Source organism: Netta rufina (genome assembly GCF_964035555.1).
Source record: "Netta rufina genome assembly, chromosome: 2".
NCBI classification, from domain to species: Eukaryota; Metazoa; Chordata; class Aves; order Anseriformes; family Anatidae; genus Netta; species Netta rufina.
The window spans coordinates 121,293,268-121,315,781 of record NC_140124.1 but is presented as its reverse complement, the minus strand read 5'-3'; the positions used below and the strand labels follow the sequence as shown (position 1 = coordinate 121,315,781).

The window sequence follows — 22,514 nt, the reverse complement described above, 5'->3', positions numbered from 1 at the left end:
GCGAAGCTACATTTGGATATATTTTTCTGCTGAGGTTAGCACTTAGCTCTTTATCTAGTTTTTGGTAACCACTTTCTGATACGCAACCTTCTCTTCATGTGCAAGAAGTCTGCGCTGTTAACCCAGCTGATCCCAATCTCAAATTTTGTTTTAAATATTCAATTATCTTTTTTCTTGGATAATACTAAGCAAAATTGCATTAATTTGTGTGTTTATAACTGTTTAAAACTACACTATTTAGAAATGTGTAAACTATATTAACTAGTAAGTGTTAATGTATGTTGTTCATCGTGAGTCTGATTACTTCAGGTGTGCTGCCTTTTGGTCCTTCTTCCTTTTGATGAGTCTGAAGAGTTTCCCAAGTTTAGCTGTAGCATCCTTTTCAGGAAGGAATATTTTTGCCGTTCAGGGAATACCCGTTCTTGTAATCAGTTTAAATGTCACAAGGTAAAGCTGCGGATACTTTGCTAAAGGTCAACATATGCATGTTGATGTGTTTGTTCAGATCAGGAGTGCACACTTGAAATTAATTTCTAGACAGTCTTCACACTCTCTGCTGTTATTCATTGTGCAGCTGTCCCAGAATATACTTGATTTCATTTTGAAGGAAATGAGACAAAGGTGTGCTGCAACTGCTTATCAGTGATCAACCAGATTAGATCTAGTTCCCCAGGGCTCTAAGGGCCAGTTCTCTTTATTGTTTTCATATATGGATGTAGGACTTGAAGGTATATTAAGTTTGTGTATTACACTAACTTGGGAGGAGCTGCTGACTCTGTAAAGGGTAGAGAGGTCTTAACAAATTAAAGAGCTGGGCAGTCACCATAAATATGAAGTTTAACAAGAGCGAGTGTTGGATTCTGCACTGGGACGGGGCAACCCTGGCTCTGTGTACAGACTGGGGGATGAGAGGCTGGAGAGCAGCCCCACAGAAAGGGACCTGGGGTGTCTGGTTGTTGGTGAGCTGAACATCAGCCAGCAGTGTGCCCTGGCAGTCAAAAGGGACAACCGTATCCTGGGATGCATCGGGCACAGCACTGCCAGCTGGTCGAGAGAAGGGATTGTCACTGTGTGCAGTTTTGGGTGCTACAGCACAAAATGGACATAAAACTATCAGTGAACACCCAAAGGGTGGCTACAAAGGGTCTAGAGGGGAAGGTGTATGAGTAGCAGCTGAGGTCCCTTGGTTTGTTCAGCGCAGAGCAGGCTGAGGGGAGGCCTGCTGGCAGCCTGCAACACCCTCACAAGGGGAGCGGAGGGGCAGGCGCTGAGCTCTGCTCTCTGGGGACAGTGACAGGACCCGAGGGCACGGCATGGAGCTGGGACAGGGGAGGGTCAGGCTGGGGGTTAGGGAAAGGTTCTGCACCCAGAGGGTGGTCGGGCACTGGGACAGGCTCCCCAGGGCAGGGGTCACAGCACTGAGCTGCTGGAGTTCAAGAAGTGTTTGGGCAACGCTCTCAGGCACATGGTGTGATTTTGGGGTGGTCCTGTAGGAGCCAAGAGTTGGACTCGATGATCCTTGTGGGTCCCTTCCAACTCAGGATATTCTATGACTCTAGTTCTGAAGTAACGCCCCCTCCCCCCCCCCAAAAAAAAAAAAAAAAATATATATATATATATATATGTGATGTGGACTTCAGAGTTGTATGTTCTGTAGATCCATTTGTAATGAAATACAGTATCTGTAAATGCAGATGCAACCTAGTTGAAGTTGAAGCCTAATCTAAAACCTATCAAAACATTGTTTTATATGCAATATACTATAATAGAACTTAATAGCTTATTAAGAGGAATCATTTTGATTTCAACATTTATTGAGAGAATTTTTCCCCTTTGTTTAATTTTTTCTCCTATTTTATTATAACTCCATTGTGCATCATATATGTTGCTGTAACATAGTTGTCAGAAGGTCTTTCTTAAAGCACCTGTTCTTTTGTATTCATGTGGCTTTAAAAAAAGGTAAGATATGCTGGTTATAGAATCAACTACATGTACTTCACATCCCTTTGAAAACTCACTTGAGAGTTATTTCTCACCTTTGTTCTCTCTTAAGCTACTTGGAGTTGCATTTGGGGATTAGTTAGTTGCTGGATCTCAAAACCCCAGGAGGTATATGATGTTTTTCCAAGTACCTGTAACCCTTTACATATTTTTAAACAAGGGTGAAGGAGGAAGGGCAAAATGCTAGGTACTAACGCTTTCATCAGGACTACTGTTAATGAGAGATGAGTTGGTTTCTCCTCCTCAAAAGGAGCTGCATTTGGTTTGAAATGCAGTAGGGGGGGGGGAAAAATAGTTTGCTAAAATAGCAAAGGTAAATATGTTGAATAGTGTATTAGTGGTTTTTTTGTTTGTTTGTTTGTTTGTTTTCCCTCCTCTTCTTTTCTGGCCCTTAGGAAGAAAACAGTATGCTGGTCGTTAATTTTTTGTTAGCTTTAAATTGTGAAGGTAGGGTGCATGTTGTCAGAATTTCAGAGTTCATTAATCCTTTTTGGGAAGGGGGAACAAAGGAAAATCAACACTTCAGCTGCTTTTAACAAATAATACAATAGAAATTTTGCCCTGCGTTGCACTACAAGGAAACAGGCTTTGCTGTGGCAAAGTTGTCAGTATCCCTTCTTTGGGTCTGCTAGAAGCAATATGAGGTGCAGTAGGGGAATCGTTCTGATCTGAAAATTCTTTAGCAAGAATGTGCCTAGTTGATTTCAAGTAACTGTTAGACAACTCAAAGCTATCTTTGAGAAATTGGCTGTCTTTTAAAGTGGTTAGCAAGTTTCAAATGATCAGGGAAGCCTGCTAGAGGATTGCCAACATGGAGAAAGTTTCTTGGGTGAGGGCCAGCTTAACAAATGCAAGCAGGCAAGCTTTGTGTCCAGACTTGTGTTTCAGCTTGTGCTGGTGGATTTAACGCCTTTAGAACTCGGGCACTGAGGCAGCACATACTGGAGCAAAAGTGCTGTGGTACCACGTGTTTGGTTTCATTCGCTGCTATGCGTGACGTTTAGGGATTAAGGGGAGGGGAAAGGATCAACTACCCAGGATGCTCCGTTAAGAGGAGTAAGTGAATTTGATTGTCGTCAGAACTAGATTGGCATATGAGTTCTGAAAAGTGTTTGGCTCATGAAGATAACTGCTCTAAAAATAGATTTTTGGAGGAGAGTTTTCACTTAGGTCCAGTTTCGGGTTCCAGCTGAGCTAGCTTTAAGCAACTTGTTTGCTCCTGTTGCAAGACTACAGTGAAGATAAATCACTTCTTATTCTACCTTCAGCATTACTTTTTGGAGATACCGACACGCTCATTTTGTCTGGAAATCAAACGCTAATGTTATGGCTGATGACACAGGTACAATCCTAACCTTTTTGTGAGCAAACAAAAAAATGCATGGTTGTAAATACTGGCTATGTTCACTTCTGTAATTGGCAAAATAAGTAGCTTGCTGTGGTATCTTGGTGTTTTCTAGTCACTTTGCTGTTAGAGTCTGTTACAGACTGCCTCTGTTTTTGATTAAATGTTTTCTGAAGTAGAGATATCTCATGGGTTTCTGGCAGATGTTTAATTATAATTTAGTTTTTGCATGAGTAGAACACACAGTAATATGTAAGAGACACTGGTTTGTATGCAAATATGACTTGAGTTATTTTTGAAGTATGCCAAATTGCAAAGTGTCTTGCTAAGCTAAAGTAAAGAGATTTTTTTTTTTTTATGTGGCTTTATTGTTGTTATCTAAGCAGGACTCTTAATTTGGATGAGTGAGGTATAGGACTTTTAAAAATTTGCTGGTGAGGCATGCAGCACAATTTAAGACTTTATGTCTGCATAAAGCCATCTGGTGGTGTAAGCAAAAGCTTACCAGATATGGAAGGTGACCTACTTTTGACATGGCCGGCAGCACATGCAGGGAAAGGACTTGAATTTAGAATTAGCGGTCTGGAATGTGTTCTCAGCCAGAGGCAGTCTTCTGTAATGGCTCGCAATTTTTTGGTCTGTGTGTGTTTGGCTGTTGGAGATCACATGAATTTTATGTTACATAACTTCCATTTAAATTAGCATTACCTGGTAAAGCTGCTGTGGCTGAATTCTTAGCAGAATTAGTCAAGAATTTTGGAAATAAAATGCCTGTAAGGTAGGAAGGCGCAGCATAAAAATGCGTTTTTGTGACTTGAGAAAGATGTTTTTATAACAGCATCTGTTTAAGGGATTTTCACGGAACAATGTGATAGCCATTTTCATGGAGATAAAAAAAAGAGAAAAGAAAAAGAACAATTATACTTAATTACTTAAACTGCCTTTTTTTTTTTTTCCATTTTCCTATTCCTCTCTTCTATTAAATAAAACCCATTTCTCCATAGGCAAATAGCAGGAAAGTACAGAACAAGTAAGAAAGATAAATAAGTATGACATACAGTAAAATGCTCCTTTCTTTTTGCCTCTAGTTTGCTCTAGAAGAAAGTTGTAACCTGGAATAATTTAAAATGTTTTTGGCTAGTGGTCCCTTTTTAAATATATGTATGTGTCCATTGACTTCACTGGAACACAGGTGTAACGAAGTTCTGCTATTACACAGTTGATTTTTGAATATTAAAATTTCCAGTTCAAGGGTGGTTTAAGCAATTTTCATATACAGTTGATAAAATTATGAATGCATTATCACATGCTGCTTGCTTCTGTGTGCATTTTCAAGGTGCTTGTACATCTTTCTTACATGAGAGAAGTACATAACTTATCATAACTTTGTGTACATATAATTAGGGTACTGTATATTAGCAAGTGAGACATGCCTGGGATGAAGCTAAATTGTCAGTTTGTGAATATTATTGGTGGTCTATACAAAGGAAATTTTGTTAGTGTAGAAAGTAAACTAAATATTTGGTATTTGATCTTTATAATAGTAGTAATAACAAAATATTTTTAAAAATTAAATGCTTCACCAGTAAGGGCTGAAGTGAGCCAGCTATTTTTTATTGCTCTGAACTTGGTACATAGCACAATAAATGTAATAAAAGGTTAGTTCATTACAGCTATGAACCTGTTGAAGAGCAAGGTCTGAAAGTCCTTCTATATGATATCTGATGCAGATATAGGGAAATAAGCCACTAGTTTCTCATTATTTATCTCTAAAAAGCCACTCCCTTTTATTGTAAGGAGGAATCCTGGTAGTACTTAAGTGTTCAGGGTATTTTAGTCTTTTTCCATGATCAGTGTTGACAAACGTTTTTTGGCAATTAGTATGATAAAGTTAACTCCCTATTTTATTATAGTTACAGTATTTTTGAAGAATGCAAGAAATAATTTTACTTTAATAAATAGCTTGAACTATTGGTTTTCAACTGCTTTTTTGCCCCTTTGAAATGAGCCACCACTCAAAAGTTAGATAACTTTTCTAAATTAACCAAATGTAAATTATGTTCATCATTAAAATCATTATGTTCATCATTAAAATACTACATTTTAATGCTCCAGTGATTTTGAAGTGCATGTACATGGATGTGGTCAAGATCAAAATAGTTACTGTTTGCTTCTAATTTTATTGTTTTAATTTTGGAAAGGTTAGCAAGGGAAATATTGAGAGTATTTTCTTGCTTGAGTCACTGCTATCATTTAGTATATTTTTAAAGATATATCTTGTATTTGATTTTTTTTTTTTTTTTACATATAAGGTCATTATTTTAAATGAAATTTCTCTATTTGAACGTAAAATTTCAGTTATATGCATCCTAAGCATTATGTGAAGTTTTAAGAACTTATTTTTGAAAACATTAAGAGTAACAGTGAATTTTGAGCTTCAGATGAATGATTTTTTTAAAAAAACTGTTGACTTAGTACAACAACTAATACTTACTTTTCTGGATTTGAGCTCTCAGCCTTCTGTCTTTGTACCTGAAACTGGATTTTTTTTTTGTTCATGCTCAGTTTCTTTTAACATTTTTACTTACATTTATGCTTGCTTGAGAGCATTTCTTTTTATATCTATAATAAGATATTTGGTCATCATTATCTGCAGAGTGAAAAACAGTATTTTTAATGTGGTTGATGGGCAGAGTTCAGGGAGATTTCTTAGTTTTCTTTGAAGAGTCAGTAAATCGTGACAGCTGTCAGTTTGCAACTTGGACACGGATTGCTGGACCCTGTTTGCCCTAGCCGTGGGACTGAATGTGGCTGAATGGGCAAAAGTGGTGCTTGAAGGGAATGAAGTGGGGCTGGTCAACATGGAACTGCAGCAGTAAATTTCAGCAAGCAGAGGAACAGACCATGAGCTCTGGTGAAGAGCAGCAGACATCTGTTTGGATGCACATTTGCTCCATCTTTACCTAAACTGATCCTAAATTTGACCAAGCAATTTGTTTTCTGTACTGGTGGTGTGCATTTGAACGCCTCTGCCCCTACAGCTAGGTTGGCCCAGTGGTCTGTTTAGAACTACCACGTCTTTTATGTACACTGACTCCTGTATGTGCTATTAGAGACAAGTCTGTGGTTTGCATTCAGTCCTTGTCATACTTTTACTTGCACGTTCCACAGGTCACGAAGTTGTAAAGTACTCAATAGTAGTGAATCTCCAAACACTTCTAAGAAGCATGGGAGATGTTTTTAGTTAGTAGAGTGCCTGATCTTGAAGTTTTACGTTCAATATGGTTTAGATTTTAGATTCTTATGCTATTTGAATTTTCACGTTCATTTCATGAACTCTGTCAGTACTAACTAGCTTTGAAAGTCTTCATTGCTTTAGAAGAAATACTTTTGCTTAGAAGTGTTACTGCTGATTGGATTGCCCTCTGGTGGCAGTTTGAGAAGGCTTGGCACAAATGCAAAACATCTCAAAAATGTTAAGCTTTGTGTAAATATACACTAAAAGGGTAGAAGGAGGGGATTTCTAACTAAGCTGTTAAAAAAAAACACAGGTAGTGTGTTTTTTTTTTTGTTGTTGTTGCTTATAGAGGCTTTACCACTTAGATAACCGTTAAGCTTTCCACTGGAATTCACAGTGATATGACACCTACAAGTCATAAGAAACCCACAAGATTTATAATTATATGCTTAATCATAATTTTATAACTTGTATACAAATCCATTTGTTTTTAATTTGTTTGTCTTATTTTAACAGAGACTAAGCATGGAGGAAGCAAGAATGGAAAGAAAGAAGGCCTCTCTGGAAGCTCATTTTTCACTTGGTTTATGGTAATTGCTTTGCTGGGAGTTTGGACGTCAGTAGCAGTTGTCTGGTTTGAACTTGTAGATTATGAAGAAGTACTAGGTAAGAATTTTAAATCATAAAAGACCTTTCAAACATACTGTGATGTGCTGTAAATAGATGCCATTTTGCATTTCAGATGGGAAACCAACTATTACGCTTCATGTGAGCGCTACAGAGCAGTGCTTCACTAGCTAGCTGAATTGATTACTGCGGTGTTTGCAAGTGACCTACATAAGAATACACAATGTAATTCAGAAAGTACATTTTAATTCTGAACTCTATTCTGATGTTAAGATGGGATTCTCATAAGACTGAAGGAGGTTATTGAAATACTTGATGCATTTAAGAATTGAAGAAAACTTCAAGGATAGATCTTCATCTTTTTGTAACGTATACAGCAGTTCAGTTGGAACTTCAGCTTAAGATGCCTTGTTCCAATTTAAGCTTTCAAAATTTGCAGTAGAGGGTTGTTTGAAAGTAGGTGGCTAATATTGTCACTGTTCCTCTCATGGACTGTTGGCTATAGTGTCGGGACAATCGGTTGTCATCTTGTGAATGTGCTGTTGAATGACCTCAGCTTTAAGCTTGTAACAGTGCTAATTGTATCTCAATATGACAATAAGATAGTGTTGTTTATATAGTATCCAAGGATGGCAATTAATGTTTCAACTTTCAAGATGTATGACCATAGGTAGACCTTATGTTGTAGGTTTCAAGGTGCAGTTTTACATGGTGATTTTACAGGCTTTACAGCTTTACGAGTCTGTTGGTACATCATTTTTGATCTGGACTAATTTTAAGAGAAGCTTCTAGTTTGAAATTTGATTAGGTGCAGTGATGCAAATAATGGTTTCTATATTTTTACCATGCATGCAGCCAAAGCAAAGGATTTCCGTTATAACTTGTCAGAGGTACTACAAGGTAGGATATTAGAGAAATAAGCTTGCTTTTCTGTCCCTTGGCTAGAAATTGTTTTAATTCTTAATTTTAAAAAAATTACTGTTCTCCTATAATGCCATGATAGTTGTTTTTCATCTTCCTAATTCTTTGCCCTGTTTTTGAATATGATACTGTTCTTTTTATTTTTAGTATACTTACAGTATATTTATTCCACTTATTGTGCTTAACCTTAAGTAAATAAAGATCTTTTCTAATTGGTAGCTTTGGTGCAATGGTAATGACCTTATTTTTGCGTAGTCTAGACCTATTGCTGAATTTTTTCTTTCACAAAACTGTTTGATAATTTTATAAGTATCATATTAAGAACTATATTTCATTTAATGTACTTGCACTTGTGTTCTGCCTTCATTTAGAGAAGGGACAAATTTAATAATAAGCTGGCAAACTGTAAGGAATGAGTTCTGCAAAAAGTGCACAGAGTTTCTATCCTATTTGAAGTTAAGCTTGAATTTTATTAGAGCTAATTAGCTCTCTACTCACCTGGTGATCCCAAGACACTTATAATCCTGGATACCATAATCCTATGCTAAAAATTCTTTTTGAAGAGAAACTGGATTCTCCTCTTGATTATATTTAAGGCTGGTAGAGCTGCAGTTACCAGAGTAAAAGTGAGATGTCTGTTCTTAGTCACATGTAAAAAGGTGGACAAAATTTTGTCTGCACTGAATGTAATACAGTTGTTGATAGTTAGGAATGTTCTTTCTTTGTCCAGGAAGTATGTTGCTTTCCTTCTATTATCTTAGCACTGAAAATAAAATTGTGGGTGTATCTTAATTCTGAGAATTTAGAATTGCAAGAAGCATATAATCTGAAAATAAATGGTGGTTATTTGATTAACTTTTGTTTTAATATTTTGTTTATATTCTTAAACATGGTGACTGTTAAATTTGCTTTTGAGCAAAGCATATTGAGTTAAATTGCATCACTGAATTATGTATTTGTTTTAAACCTGTGAGCACTGAATTAAAAGCATGCAAAAAGACCAAGTATTCAGTCTGAAGTCTATGAAATGAAGAAAGGGAGTAAAAATATTTGTAGTATTTTCCAGGAAACTTAAAATGTGGTTAAGGCAAGACTAAATAATCAAAAACGATATTGTATCAGTCTAGTGTTGACCATCAGCCATTATGCACTAAAAATGTTGTGTTGGAAACAAGCTGCTGAATTCCAAATTCTCTCTTCTTCCTCTCTGTTTTTAGGCAAGCTTGGGATATACGATGCTGATGGAGATGGAGATTTTGATGTGGAAGATGCTAAAGTATTGCTAGGCAAGTACAAACACAGGACGAATAATCAGAATAATCAGTATAATTTAGTTGTAATATTCATGTTCCATTTTTGTTTATAATCAAAACAATTTTGTTTTTTCCTCATTGAATAATTTAAAATTATTTAATTGTGATGTCTTATTTCTCATCCAAGTTGTAGGACTTATAGCACTAAAAGTGGAAAGCACATGATTACTTGTAGGATGGTTTTGAAGTTATCAGTTGTTGCAAGATCATTGTGATTATTAATAAATTAATCAGAGGCAGGGCTTAAGATGCTTTAAGAGTTGAAACATTGTTCATGTAAACATGTTAAGCCAGGTCCATTTTAAAATGAGTTCTAACAAGCCTTTGTTATGTGACTGCGACTATTTGTTTAGTGTATTTTGTACTGTCTTCCCTCTATTCTGAGTTCTCCAAAAGTCTGTTTGTTTTCTTTGCCCTTTCAAAAGCTAAATGGCATTAAACACTTGTTTTAAGCACTTTCCCTTGTATTTTGGGAGAAAGTCTTTCAGCTCGCTAGGTTTCTTCAAAAGGAAGCTGTAATTGCCAGACCTACTTTGTGATTGTGCTAGAAGATGTAGGTAAAATAGCACTACCATCTACATATTCACAGACAAGCATTGGATAGATACCTCTAAAAGTGATACTGGGAAGTTTATTTAACTGATTGGTAGAAATATAAACCTGTTCTGATTACAGAAACCTAGCAAGTTAAATAAAAAATGACCAACACCTCCCCCCCCCCCCCCCCCCCCCCCCCCCAAAAAAAAAAACCAAAACAAACAACAAACAACAAGCAACCCTGGCAGAGTTAATAGTTTGAGCAGAGGGGAAGCTGGAATATCTCAAACTGGTCAAAGTTATTAATAGTATAGTGTGGCATGCTATTGGGAAGTCCTACTCGATAAAAATCAGTTTCTTGTCAGTTTATTTTTTTCTCTACTTGTGTTTGAAGAAATAAGTAAGTGTCTTTTAGGGGTGGCATTTTTTTAATCCCATCACAGTTAAAGAAAACCCATGTAATAAAAATTACTGAACCTGTTTGTAGTGGTGTGAATGTGAGAGGCACTCCAGAGATCTCCAGTTCTCTGAGGGTCTTCAGAGATAGAATTTGTGTATTAAATAGTGAATAAGATAACATTTTGCATCATTGTAATCCTAATCTTTCTCTGTCTGTTATGTAGTGTGTGGAAAGTGGATATCAATTTCTGTGGGTCAGATTAGTTTCATTCAGACTGCCAAGGTGGTCACCAGAAACATGCTGCTGCTTTGTTAAATCTGTTTTATGCAACTTGATACAGCTGGGAATTCTGCCCGTACATGACAGCGTTTCTATTATAAGCTTGCCTTATCATGCATTTAAACTTCATACTTCAAGTGTGACACTAGAAGGTCACATATCAAAAGTTATTTTTTATTACTTTTGAAAACTGCCTTAGAAATAAGATTTCATCTTATTTACATTTAAGAGTATTTTCAGCAGCACAAAGGAAATTGTAAGTTTTATAAAGTTACTGAACATTGATGCAGATTATAAGTATTAAAATGTTTTCTAATAACTGACATAATACCAATTGAAGCTCTTAGGAACTTACTATGCTTGTTGGTGTTTAAAATATACTTTAAAAAAATGAACAGCAGTATTATTTATGCAGACTAAATTATTTTATTGATACAGAATCTGAAAGACTAGATTCCGTCTTGAGGAATTTGTGTTCCAGAAATGAGTCTTTGAAGTTAGTAAAGAAGACACAGTAAGCCTATATTCAACTGCATTAGGGTAACTTTCTACATATCGAATGCATGGCTCCTTTATATTTTTATTTGTGGGGCTTTTGTTAGTACATATGCTATGCTTGAAGACTTGTTGTGACACAGAGGAAAATCCCAGGAAGTCACAACAAGTTGGTTTCTCTGTTGACTTAAAAAAAAAAAAAAAAAAAAAAAAAAAAAAAAAAACGATATTACTGTGTGTATACTTCTAGGAAGTCATATGCTTTTTAATTTTCTGGTCTTTAGCTATTGCCAAACCACTGTGTATATTAAAATCTCTGGCACCTGCAGTGGTTTACTGTTGTATGCTTCTATAACTTTGTTATACAAAATTTCAGTTCACATTTTTAATGACTAATGTATTTTGAAGTTGATTTAATTTTTGAGAAATACTTATAACAGTATATCTTATGTTTCAAAAATTGTTTTAGTAGCTGATACTTAGTTTTCTGTAGTACTTGGACATACCTAAGTAGAAAGATTAAAATGTGTGATTTTATTTCTTGTATGTATAAGTTACAGGGACAATTATTTTGATTTTTATGAAATCAAAGAAGGTTTTACGACTCTTAATACTTTTGTTCAAGTATTTGTGGATTTTGAAAACTGTAGAAAGTGTGTTCTTCCACCTCTCCTCCTCCCCTCATTCTGTAGCAAAAGAAATAAGAAGAAAAAACAACTGAAAATCCAGTCAGCCAAACTCAAATATTTGTTGAGTTAGTTTTGTATTCATTTTTAAAATTTACCTGGGGTTGAAATGTGAAGGAACCTACAGGCATTATGGAAAAAAAAAATAAAACACTATTGAAGTTAGTCTACAGTTATCTCGCAGGTTCTTCCTATTTCACAGGTATTTGTAAGGATCTATTTACTGATTTCCTTTTGGTGACTGCAAGAGAGGCTTCTTAATCTGCTCCTTTGAAGGCTTCTGTTATCAATAATTCTCTTCCCACTTTTTGTCTACCTCACTTTGATTGTTCTTTGAAAGAAATAATCCTCTTAACTAGGAAGGATAAAATAGTCTTTCGAACTTCTAAAAACTTTGGTTTTGCTGATAAGGAGGAGTGTCATATCTCTGTATTCACTTTAGCTCAGTGTAGAGAAACAGTGGTTTTACCACTTTATATATAACCAAATATATATGTATGTATATATATAGGGAACACCTGTGTCTGTCTGAATCCTCAGAGCTATTTTTAATACCTCACTTCTTTTTAACAAGCAACAATCTCCTGAGAAATTCTACTTAAATAACTGCAGTAGTTAGTACAATTTTTTTGCACTGCAGTTGCAGAAAATGGAAAGTGGGGGGGGGGGGGGGGGAGAGAGAACTAACCTGGTGTATCAGTGAACAGTCAAAGGCGAGTATGAGCATCTACAAACCATTTCTTCCAGCTTGCCCACATGTATAGTAAAAGTGATAATAATAAAAAATACGTATGTACTTGCAAGCAATCATACAAAGATTGATTGAACATTCAGAAAATGTGATGAGATAGTAGAAATTCAGAGGTTTTTGTTTATACGTGGTTCATTTATTCAGGATAATTTTCATATCCTTTTCTATTTTTTATTATGTTCTGTTGTAGCACATTCAAATTTTGAAGTCTTGCATATGCTCACTCTCCTAGAATAGGTGTTTGCAGGAGCAGACAGACTTTCTCTCTCTTGATAAATAAATGATAAATATAAATAAATGTTAATGATAAATATAAATAAATGATAAATAAAACCTGCAAGTGGTTGCATTAACATTGTTGAATAAAGATTTTGATTTCTCAGATATGTGTTTGACTTGATTGGCAACGTATAGACTTCTCCTGAAATAAAGCAATTGTTTCTCCTATAAGTCACTGAATTGGCATGTTATGGCCTTATAGGGGAGTGTTGTGTTTTTTTGTCACCAGTTTCAGGTGGTATCTACCATGTTTGTGTTTGTTTATGAATTTTATTTTAAAAGTAGTTATTCTCGACTTATATAGGAATGAAAAATGTAGGCAATCCCTGCTGTGCCAGAAGTTGGGCATCATAAAAGGCAAAAATAGGTTGAATATGGATTACTGGTACTTTTTTATTTCAACTTTTTCTAGGAATGAAAAAAGAATATATGAAATAGTGTTATTTTCTATAGCTCAGCCTAAAGTTCTGTTTTTCTTTTATATTTAAAGGTCATTATATGCATCTTGGATAGGTTTTGTAAAGAGTTATAAAGAAAGGGTTTTGGTTTCATTTATGTTGTTGTTGGGGTGTTCTTGTTTTTTTTTTTTTTTTTTTTTTCCCAAAAGGAATGTAAGATCCCTCACAGTTTCTGTGGTTCTCCTTGGTGTCCTACTAATCATTTTCAAAGAAAATATACTGGTATACGCCACGTTATATTTCACAATTTAATTGTCCGAGAGCCGCCGCCTTGATTTAGGACAAGAATAGGAGCTGCTTTATGGTTATTCACATGTTTACAGAAATGCTACCTGAAATCTGTGTGGTTTTGTTTTTCTTTTTGATAACAGATTCCAAAAAAATAGAGCTATACAAATATTTTGTAATTTAGTGTTTATAACTTTTGATTTTACTTTTTTTAGATACAAGTTTTTATTCTTAAATTGAAATGTCATTCTTCAGTATATATATCTTGGTTAATTGGGTTTGTGTCATTTGGTCCAAGGTTTGAAAACAAATTAGAATGATGACTGTTACATAAAGTTAAGTCTATAAAATTTAATCTTTATAGAACTAAGCCATGGAAGAAGTTGGAGAGGGATATTTATAAAACCTTGATTGCTTCCTGGATTCAGTCTGTCGTTTTTAAGCTGTTTGGGCTATCCAGTGAAAAATTAAAGAGAATGGCTGGTCACTCAAGTAGAGGTTCTGGACATCCAGGTACAAGGATGTGGAACATCAAAGACTTGGAAGTTTCCTCAGAATTATCATTGATACTTTCACTATGTGCTGTAAGAAAAATACGCTGAAATGTTAAATGTCTGCCGTAAACTTCTTTATCTTGAATGTTTCATTAACCTGCACCTAATCTTGCTTTATAGTCTGCATGTGCAACATGTTCACTTAATTTTATGTCTCAACAATCTGTCTTCTCCCCTAGTCCGCTTTTCTGCTCTACCTTCCAACACAAACGAAGGTTTGTTCTGGTTAGAAATAGGGAAAGTTCTTCTCTGTCCTGCTTTAAAGCTTTCTAATTACTGGTGTTTATCATTGCTTGATCATTCTGTTGTACTTTTCCCTGAATGGAAAAGTTGAAATGTTCTAATTTCGTTACTGCAAAACAGTAGGTTTTAATTAAAAACAAACATTAACCCTGCTTTTGTTTGTATTTCAAATGACAGTTAGATTGGTGTGTCTTGTAGCTCAAGATAGCAAGCCTTGGTCTTAAATATCAGAAATGACAAGCTTGCTTTTCACTGCTCTGCTCATCTCTACTGTAGACATCTTGAGTCTACTTTAGATTTTCTATGTAGCAATTCATAAGGATTACAAAAAAAAAATCTCCCTTTATACTGGGTACTTCCTTGTTTTTATCTAGCTTTCTGTTTTTCTGTATGTCCTCAAATTTGGAATTAATTCCTGAGGATTGAGGATATCATGTTGAATGTAGGTCATAGAAAAAACAATTGAGAAGCATGTTCAGAAAAAAAAAAGGCACCAAAGAAAAGACTAAAAAACATGCCCCCCATCCCTAACAATCAGTCCTTACTTCTAAGCAAAATCAAAATTGTGCCTGACAGAGTAAATCTAATGCTTAATAATGTCTGTGACAAGATTGTTTCCTTTTAAATATTTTTCTCAGTTACCTATTGCAAACCTCTGAGGTTTGAACATAATGTTTTTAAAAAGCAAAGGCAAATTAGATGATATTAAGTAGTGTAGGATTCATGTCTTACTGTTTTAAAAACTTTCTTAAAGTAAATATTACAGTAAGAAAACTGAATATAGACAAATTTTAAGATTAAGAACAGTAGCAAAGCTGCCTTCAGTTTTAAGATTTTGGCATAATATTGTGCATGTTTATTGTCCAAATTGTACTTTGAAAGATTATACTTTCCTAACATCTTTCTATTTCCTAATTAGCTCTTCTATAAAGACTGCTGTCTGTGACATGAGTTGTCTTTCACAGATCCTCCTTTTACAGTTTCCTCTTTCCACCTAACTGCTGTCCTTTTTTTCTCTCTTTCCTCTATTCTTGTGTAGGCCTGACCAAAGATGGCAGTAATGAAAATATTGATTCCCTTGAGGAAGTCCTTAATATTTTAGCAGAGGAAAGCTCTGATTGGTTTTATGGCTTTCTCTCATTTCTCTATGATGTATTGACTCCTTTTGAAATACTAGAAGAAGAAGAGAGCGAAGCTGCAGATGATGTTGATGGTACGTCACAGAATGAAGGGGTTCAGGGAAAAAAGACTTGTGTTATTTTGGATTTACAGAACCAATGACCGAAAGACTAATTAGATTGGCTTTCAAAAATGTCCATGAAATCATCAGTCTTAATATGACAGAAATTTCTGGCATTGAGGAAAATGGACACTATAAATATTGAACTAAAATCAGCCATGCAACGTAGATTTGATAGTTGAAAGCCTTTCAGCGACTTTTCCATTTTTGTGACAGGAAGACAAATACTACACAGTTGTGTAAATATGTAGAATAAAACGTGTCTGCAGTTGTGTAGTTGGCTTGTGTATGTGCTTTAATTTGTGCACTTTGCACAAAACTTACAAAACTAAGTGTAATAACCTCTACTGTTAACGCTGTAACATTTGTCTTTATACAAAACGTTAACTGAAGCATTTTGTAACTGCTTTGATTGTAAAGTATTCTGGCATGACTGCATTATGTAAATACATATTTATATGTTAATCCTTAATGTGGACATAACAATGATAATTCTCTTGTGAAATATAATTTTAATAAATAATTTTATGATTCACTGATTTCTCAGATAGATACTTTTTACTTGTTTTATTAAAAGCACTTTATCTAAAAGTGCTGAAAAACTTTACTGAGATTAATTCTAAGCTAGCTAATGTCTGTTGCATTCAGAAGATATGTCATTATATGGTCTTATTCCCCCCTGATTTGTCTGTTTTCAAGCTAAATTTTCATTATTTTTTTCAATAACAATCACAATCACACTGCAAAGGTTATTCTGGATTTGATTTTCTTTTAAGGTGGGCCTTTTGTGGAAGTGGTAAGCTGTGATTGTATGTTTCATATGTAATGCTGAATATATTAAAGATTAGAAATTAGAATGTAATGTTTTCTATTCCTTGCAAAGTTCAAGAACTAAACACAATTTTTTACCCTTTTCTATGAAACTTTTGATAGTGGTTCAAAAAATATTGTACGAGTGTACAATAAAGGTGCATGAGTTCCATCTGCTATCATAAAGCTACTGGTATAGAAAGGGTAATTTGTAACTGTATTCTGCAATTTTCATCAAGTCCTAAAAGGTGAAACTGTGCTGTAATTTGAATACAGGAATAGTGTACTTACATTATTATTAATAATATATTAAATTGTTTATAGAGATGCCTGCTATGTTTACGTTTGTATCGGTTCCCCACATAAAGTTTATGCTCAAATTGTTACTGTATTGGATGCAAGGTGAAATTTCAACCTCTTTTTAAATCAAATTAATTTCCACTTGCTTCAGCATGGCAATTTTAAAGCTATTTACCATGTGTTTCAAAATTTAACATTATAATTAAACCATCCAGCTCTAAGAATGTTCTTCTCAATCTTTAAAAAAGTTATAAATAGAAAATGTTAGTGTTAAGCAAGTTGTTTAAAAAAAACAAAAAAAAAACAAAACACTTTTTTTTAAAGTGAAGTCTGCCACTTCAGATTTACATACAAGTAGAGCCATAAGAACATAAACTATTTTCTTTGGAATATTTGTGGATTACAATATCAGAAGGTTAATAATGCATATTTTTAGTCTTTGCTTTGGGATATATGTAGCATAAGGCAAAGAAAAAAATGGTACTTTATGAAAATTGGGTATCATGGAATTCATACCAAATAGTTAAAATACACGTTGATAATCTGATGAAGTTTCATGTGAAATAGAGAGAGAGAGAGTACTTGAACTGTGAAAAAAGTTGCAAACACTGAAATAGGGCGTAGTTATAACAGTATACAATTACTTAATGTCAACTTGAGCGTAATGAGATGAAATGCAAGTGGAGTTCTGAGTTAGTACGGAAGTTCCTTGTTGATTCTATTAAATGTGTGGAAAAAGATGAACAGTAGATGAATTCTAGGGTGTTTAGTTTCCAGAATGTAGGTTTTTCAGTCTTAGCTCTTGCTTGTGCTAGTTCCTGCTGAATAAACAATAAACACTCGTGATGGGCATTGCTTCAGGACTCGTCAAAGCCCTCCTGGAGTTTAAGATAAAGACTTTTGATCTTAATGAATCACATATAATTATTGTTACTGCAAGCATCACTTGTCCAGTAGGAATGGTAGTAAGATACAGATGAGTCTTCAATTATACCGGCACTTTCAAAATAAATAAACAAAAGCAGTAAGAATTGTCATAAGATAGAAGTGGACCAGTAAGAGTGGTAATAAGATTTAGGTGAGTCTTCAATTATACCAGACAGCAATTTTCAAAATAAATAAACAAAAGCAATTTACCAGCCAAAAAGTTAAGCTGAATATAATATACAAATAGCCAAGGAAAAAATGACTATATCTCAACAGTTGCTTCTAAGTCAACAGCATGTGTTTGATATTAGTTGAGGAAGTTGAAATGTCAATTTTTTTGTTTGCTGTGGGGTGACTATCAGTGATACAAAATACAGTCAGTAAATTAATGTTTGAACTGAAATCCAAAGAACTTAAAGTGCTTAAGAATTAAAATTTAAAAAGCAAAGCTGCTGCTTTGTACCTACAGTTTTTAAGACCTTTAAAATAGGAGTAAAAGCAAATAAATGTTTTCATGAGGAAAATATAATGTGTAATATAATAACAGGACATTGCTAATTTTCACAGCTACTTAAGAATGAAAATTTAGTAATTTACGTAAAATGGAAAACATTTTTCATTAGCCACTTTCATGTTCCTTGTAGATCACTTAAATTAGATTTTACAAAACTACACAAGGAAATACGTGACTAAAGTTAGTCTTAGTTTTATCACCGTTTTGAGAAGTACGTGGGATGCTTTGTGTTGCTCTTTTCTAGTGTTTGTAAATGTTTGATATTTTAACTGCCAGTCTTCAGCAGAGGTTTACATGTTTTGAACAAAATACCGCACTAACCTTAGTAGCATAAGCTGTTGTTGCTCGCTTTAATGTGATACTAATGTAAATAAATTATAGGGACTAAAAAAAACTTAGTACCCTTAAGTCTGAAATAACTGAGAACTTAAAGGTTTGAACCCTGGATTTCTGTGACCACCTTCAACAATATTTAATTAAAAAATAAGAGGGTAATTTACATGGGGTAAAATAAAACAACAAAAACAAAAACCACACAGTGCATGTAAAGGAACTTAGAATCGCATAGAATAAGCAGGAAAATGTTGCGTATCTGTTGAAATAATGACAGCAACTTTTGCCAATACTTTTTTTTCTCAAAAATGAGCTTTTTGAGAACTTGTTCAATTTTTTGTTTCAAGGTTGGTGAATGCTGTTTATCACCTGTAGGTTTTATAGTACACTAGTCTTGCGTTACTAGTGTTTCCAGTGACTGGCCTTAGAAGAAATTAAATTTTTATGAGAGTTACTCATGAGTTACAGTTGTGTGGAGGGGTAGAAGAATACATTGAAACATTAGGAGGATTTTCATTTCAATTCATAATAGTTAATAGATAGGAAAAGAAAACACCTGTATTGTAAACATGATTTGATTCAAATTTGACAACATTTGAAAGCTGTTGTGTGCAGTTCAACTGTTATGGACAGATGTATACTATTTTCCTCATTGAATTGCAAGTTAAGCAGCTCTCATAATGATGAAACAGAAGCATGAAATAAATACTCTTATTTCATATAGTCAGGTAGGATAAATTCTTCAAGTTGAAGTTAATAAAGACAAAAAACTTGTCTGTTGGTTTCTTATGTCTTATCATACAAGATGCAAGATACATTCATGTTTGTGACAGAAAAGAAACTGCTTTCTGTCCTTTGTGTCTGATTTGGACATCTAAAATTGGGCGGAATGGCATTTTAAAGTAACTTACTGAGAACTGATTGTTCTGTTTTAATTTCTTGCGCCAGTTGTGGGAATTAAAAAGCTGGTTTGTATTTGGGAAGGTTACAGGCTTTCGTATGCCTGGCATTCTGCATACAGTTAATGAATTAAAAATAAAAAAAATCAATTTAAGGTAAGTATGTGCTAGCCTTCTTGTCAGCAAGCTGTTTGGTTTGGCAGAAGAACTTGTATACACCATGTAGTATATTATAAATACTACAGGCATTTGCAGGTGCGTATTCAAACAATAATAGCTTTTTTTGACTAGCAGTTCTTCTGGAGACAGTAAATAAAAGAAGGACTAAAAAGCACTCTGATAACAGTTCTGCCTTACAGATTTTTTTTTTTATTTTTTGAGTTCTGTAATTTTAACATCTCTTGATAATTATCTGTGTGGTCAGGGAGGCTTTGTGTACAAAAAAAAAATAAAAAATAAAAATCTGTTGTGTAATAAAATTAAATTTTATTCTTTCTGTTTTCACATTTGATGGGACCTTATGAGTTAAGGGAAGAGTCAGAACGCAAGCTGTAATGGATAAAGCTTGATGCTTTCTGTTCCATTGCCCAGGTTTTGCACAAATTGCAGTAGGGTAGCACATCACAGTTTGATAGCTGTTTAGTGCTAACTTCAACAATATACTTTCTGTGGTGAATGTGACATCGCCTCTTTTTCAAATGTAAGCGGACATTCAACTTTAAATCAGCCTACAATTGCTGCATGATACTGCAGGTTTAAACTTTTTTGCAGGTAGATGTGGTGAAATTTGTTTTATAGGAATCTGTACTTCAAAGCCTTTTGCATAGAAATGTTATTAAAGTTTTCAGTATTACTAAATGCCTAATATAACTTGCATATACAAGAAGTAACTTCAGGTTTCTCATGTGGAATTTGGTCTGGAAAATTTTTATGAGGAAAGAAAAGTTTCCCCTTTTTTCCTCAGCAGGATTTTGTTGTGGAATTAGAATGCTTTGTAATATTTTAAGTTTTAAAAAATCAGTGAGAACATGAATTTATCTATTGTTAACTATTATGTAAAAATATCCACTTCAACAAGAATGCTTAGGTTGTAGCATGACTTCTTAAAATATGTATTTGGAAAATACTGGAAATCTATCCAAATATGTTAACTTTGAAGTCTACTTTTTATATGTTGATTCAAATAGTAGCAACTGTTGCATTCTTTCATAAATGCTTATAAATGTTTCTATTTATATTGTCAACACAGGACCTTCATAATGTAGGATTAATTGGAAAAAAGAGGAACTTGAATAGTAACTCAAAAAAAAACACAACACAATACCACATATTAAAATTATGACACAGAAGAATGATCCATAAGTTCGGTTATGTTGTTCTTAAAATTCTGCACGCTAGTTTGTATGCCTGGAGAATGTAAGAGAATCTCTGCTAATGATTTTACTTAGGTGCCAGAATTTTTCACATGGTTCCTGGAATCACATTGCTGACTTGGAAAAGCTAAGTGTTTTGCATCCATTTCTTGCTTCAGGCTGTTTGTTTCACAAATGAGATTTACCTGTGCTGTAGTGATTCAGATGGAAATGAAGATTTATGACTTATTATTTTTACATTATATTAAAATGTAGAACAATAAAGTTCAAAATATAGTAAGAATTTCCATATTATGTTAAAATATGCAATTTGCATAGTTATGGAAGGCATTATTAGTTTGCTGACAGTCTTAACACTATTCATTGTATAAAAAGCGTATTTAAACAAATTACAGTATTTTACAAGAGTATTCTACTGAGTATTTTACAAATTAAATATCAATAATTGCTGAACAGGATATTTTGTAATCTGCTTTCCAACATAATGCATATACTTTTATTTAAAAATAATTTGAAGTATCTGTATGATATTTTTGTGTATATCAGGCTTAGTAATTTTTTCCCTGTCAAGACATACTTGTAAGATGGTTATTATCCTAAAAAATGCAAGAACACTTTAACTGTGCAAATAGGGGAGGGTCTGGGCTTTAAATAAGGCTTTGTGCTGCTTAGCTGAGCAGCTCTTATTATTTTCACTAATGCTGCTGTGTAAGAATGTGGGAGTCTATTCTTCCTTCCATATGAGGAAATTGTTTTATTATTCTTACACGTGCTTATTGCTTAGAGTTAATAAGGTTGAATAACTTTTTTTTTTGAGTTAGAATGCTGTACTTCAGCAATGATGGTCGTCTGTGAGGCAAGAGCTCAACAAGACTTTCATATTATTCATATGCTTTATGGGATTTAAATCTTAATCCACGTCAGGATGATAATCCAGTCTCTTTAATGGTTTTAGAAAGATACAGCCGCTAATTGCTTTATATTTTGGAGAAGGCTTTTGCACTGTTCATGCCTCTCCTGTGTGCTTTGTGCCTAGTTCCACAAGATGTTGAATGACCTCAATTTCTGTTAATGGTAATGGCAAAAGAAAGCAGTCAGCTTCTTGCAGCATCTGCCTTTGACTGGAGAGTAAGGTTTATTTTCTAATAAAAGTCTTAACAGTCTTAAATAGTCTTAAATAAAGCAGCAAGTATTTTGATGGAAGGAAAATGGCAAATGCATTTTTGAATTTGAGCAATACGTTGCCATATTGCAAAAGACGCATTTTGCCTGGGCATGTATTTTCATTCGATAAAGTGGATTCAGACCACTACAACTAGAAATGAAAATAAAACTGAACATATATAATCTGACCTCCTTTACTCTATACATTCCAGAGTTTCCATTTTAATTGTGAATTTTATTTTAATCAGTTTTGTGTAATAAATTGTAAGAAAAAAAATCTATTTATTTAAGGTACAGTACATATGTGCTTGAAGATATCTTGAGTTAATGTGTTTATTAAATATGTGTAAAAACTGCATAGAAATACAGGTTTAGTGGGTCTGAGAGAGAACTGGCACAATACCTAGCATAGAAATCAGCTGGGATATTGGTCATAATTACATGGCGCTATGCTGTTTGGAGAGAACTGAGCTAGCTCGGAGAAGTTATGAAGCATCTTTAGTAGCGTGCATATGGTGACGTGGTACTTTGCTTGAGCTAATTAGACTTACATCTACAACCTTGGTACTGAAGATGATTTATTCTTAATGAGGTAACAT

General features: G+C 34.2%; 1 protein-coding gene across 3 annotated transcripts in view; it reads left to right on the top strand.

The window, feature by feature from the left end:
* LOC311206478 (aspartyl/asparaginyl beta-hydroxylase-like) overlaps positions 1–22,514 on the top strand; it is a 31,039-nt gene that overhangs the window by 4,149 nt on the left and 4,376 nt on the right. Inside the window, exons 1-5 of one of the 3 annotated variants that reach the window (XM_084281820.1) lie at positions 3,062–3,343; positions 7,101–7,250; positions 8,067–8,111; positions 9,350–9,418; positions 15,395–16,130. In XM_084281820.1, the coding sequence (XP_084137946.1) occupies positions 3,328–3,343; positions 7,101–7,250; positions 8,067–8,111; positions 9,350–9,418; positions 15,395–15,636 (522 nt within the window). In that variant the 5' untranslated portion in view covers positions 3,062–3,327 and the 3' untranslated portion in view covers positions 15,637–16,130. Of the gene's footprint in view, positions 1–3,061; positions 3,344–7,100; positions 7,251–8,066; positions 8,112–9,349; positions 9,419–15,394; positions 16,131–22,514 lie in introns of those variants that run through there. The other 2 variants (XM_084281818.1, XM_084281819.1) reach the window with 2 other exon arrangements.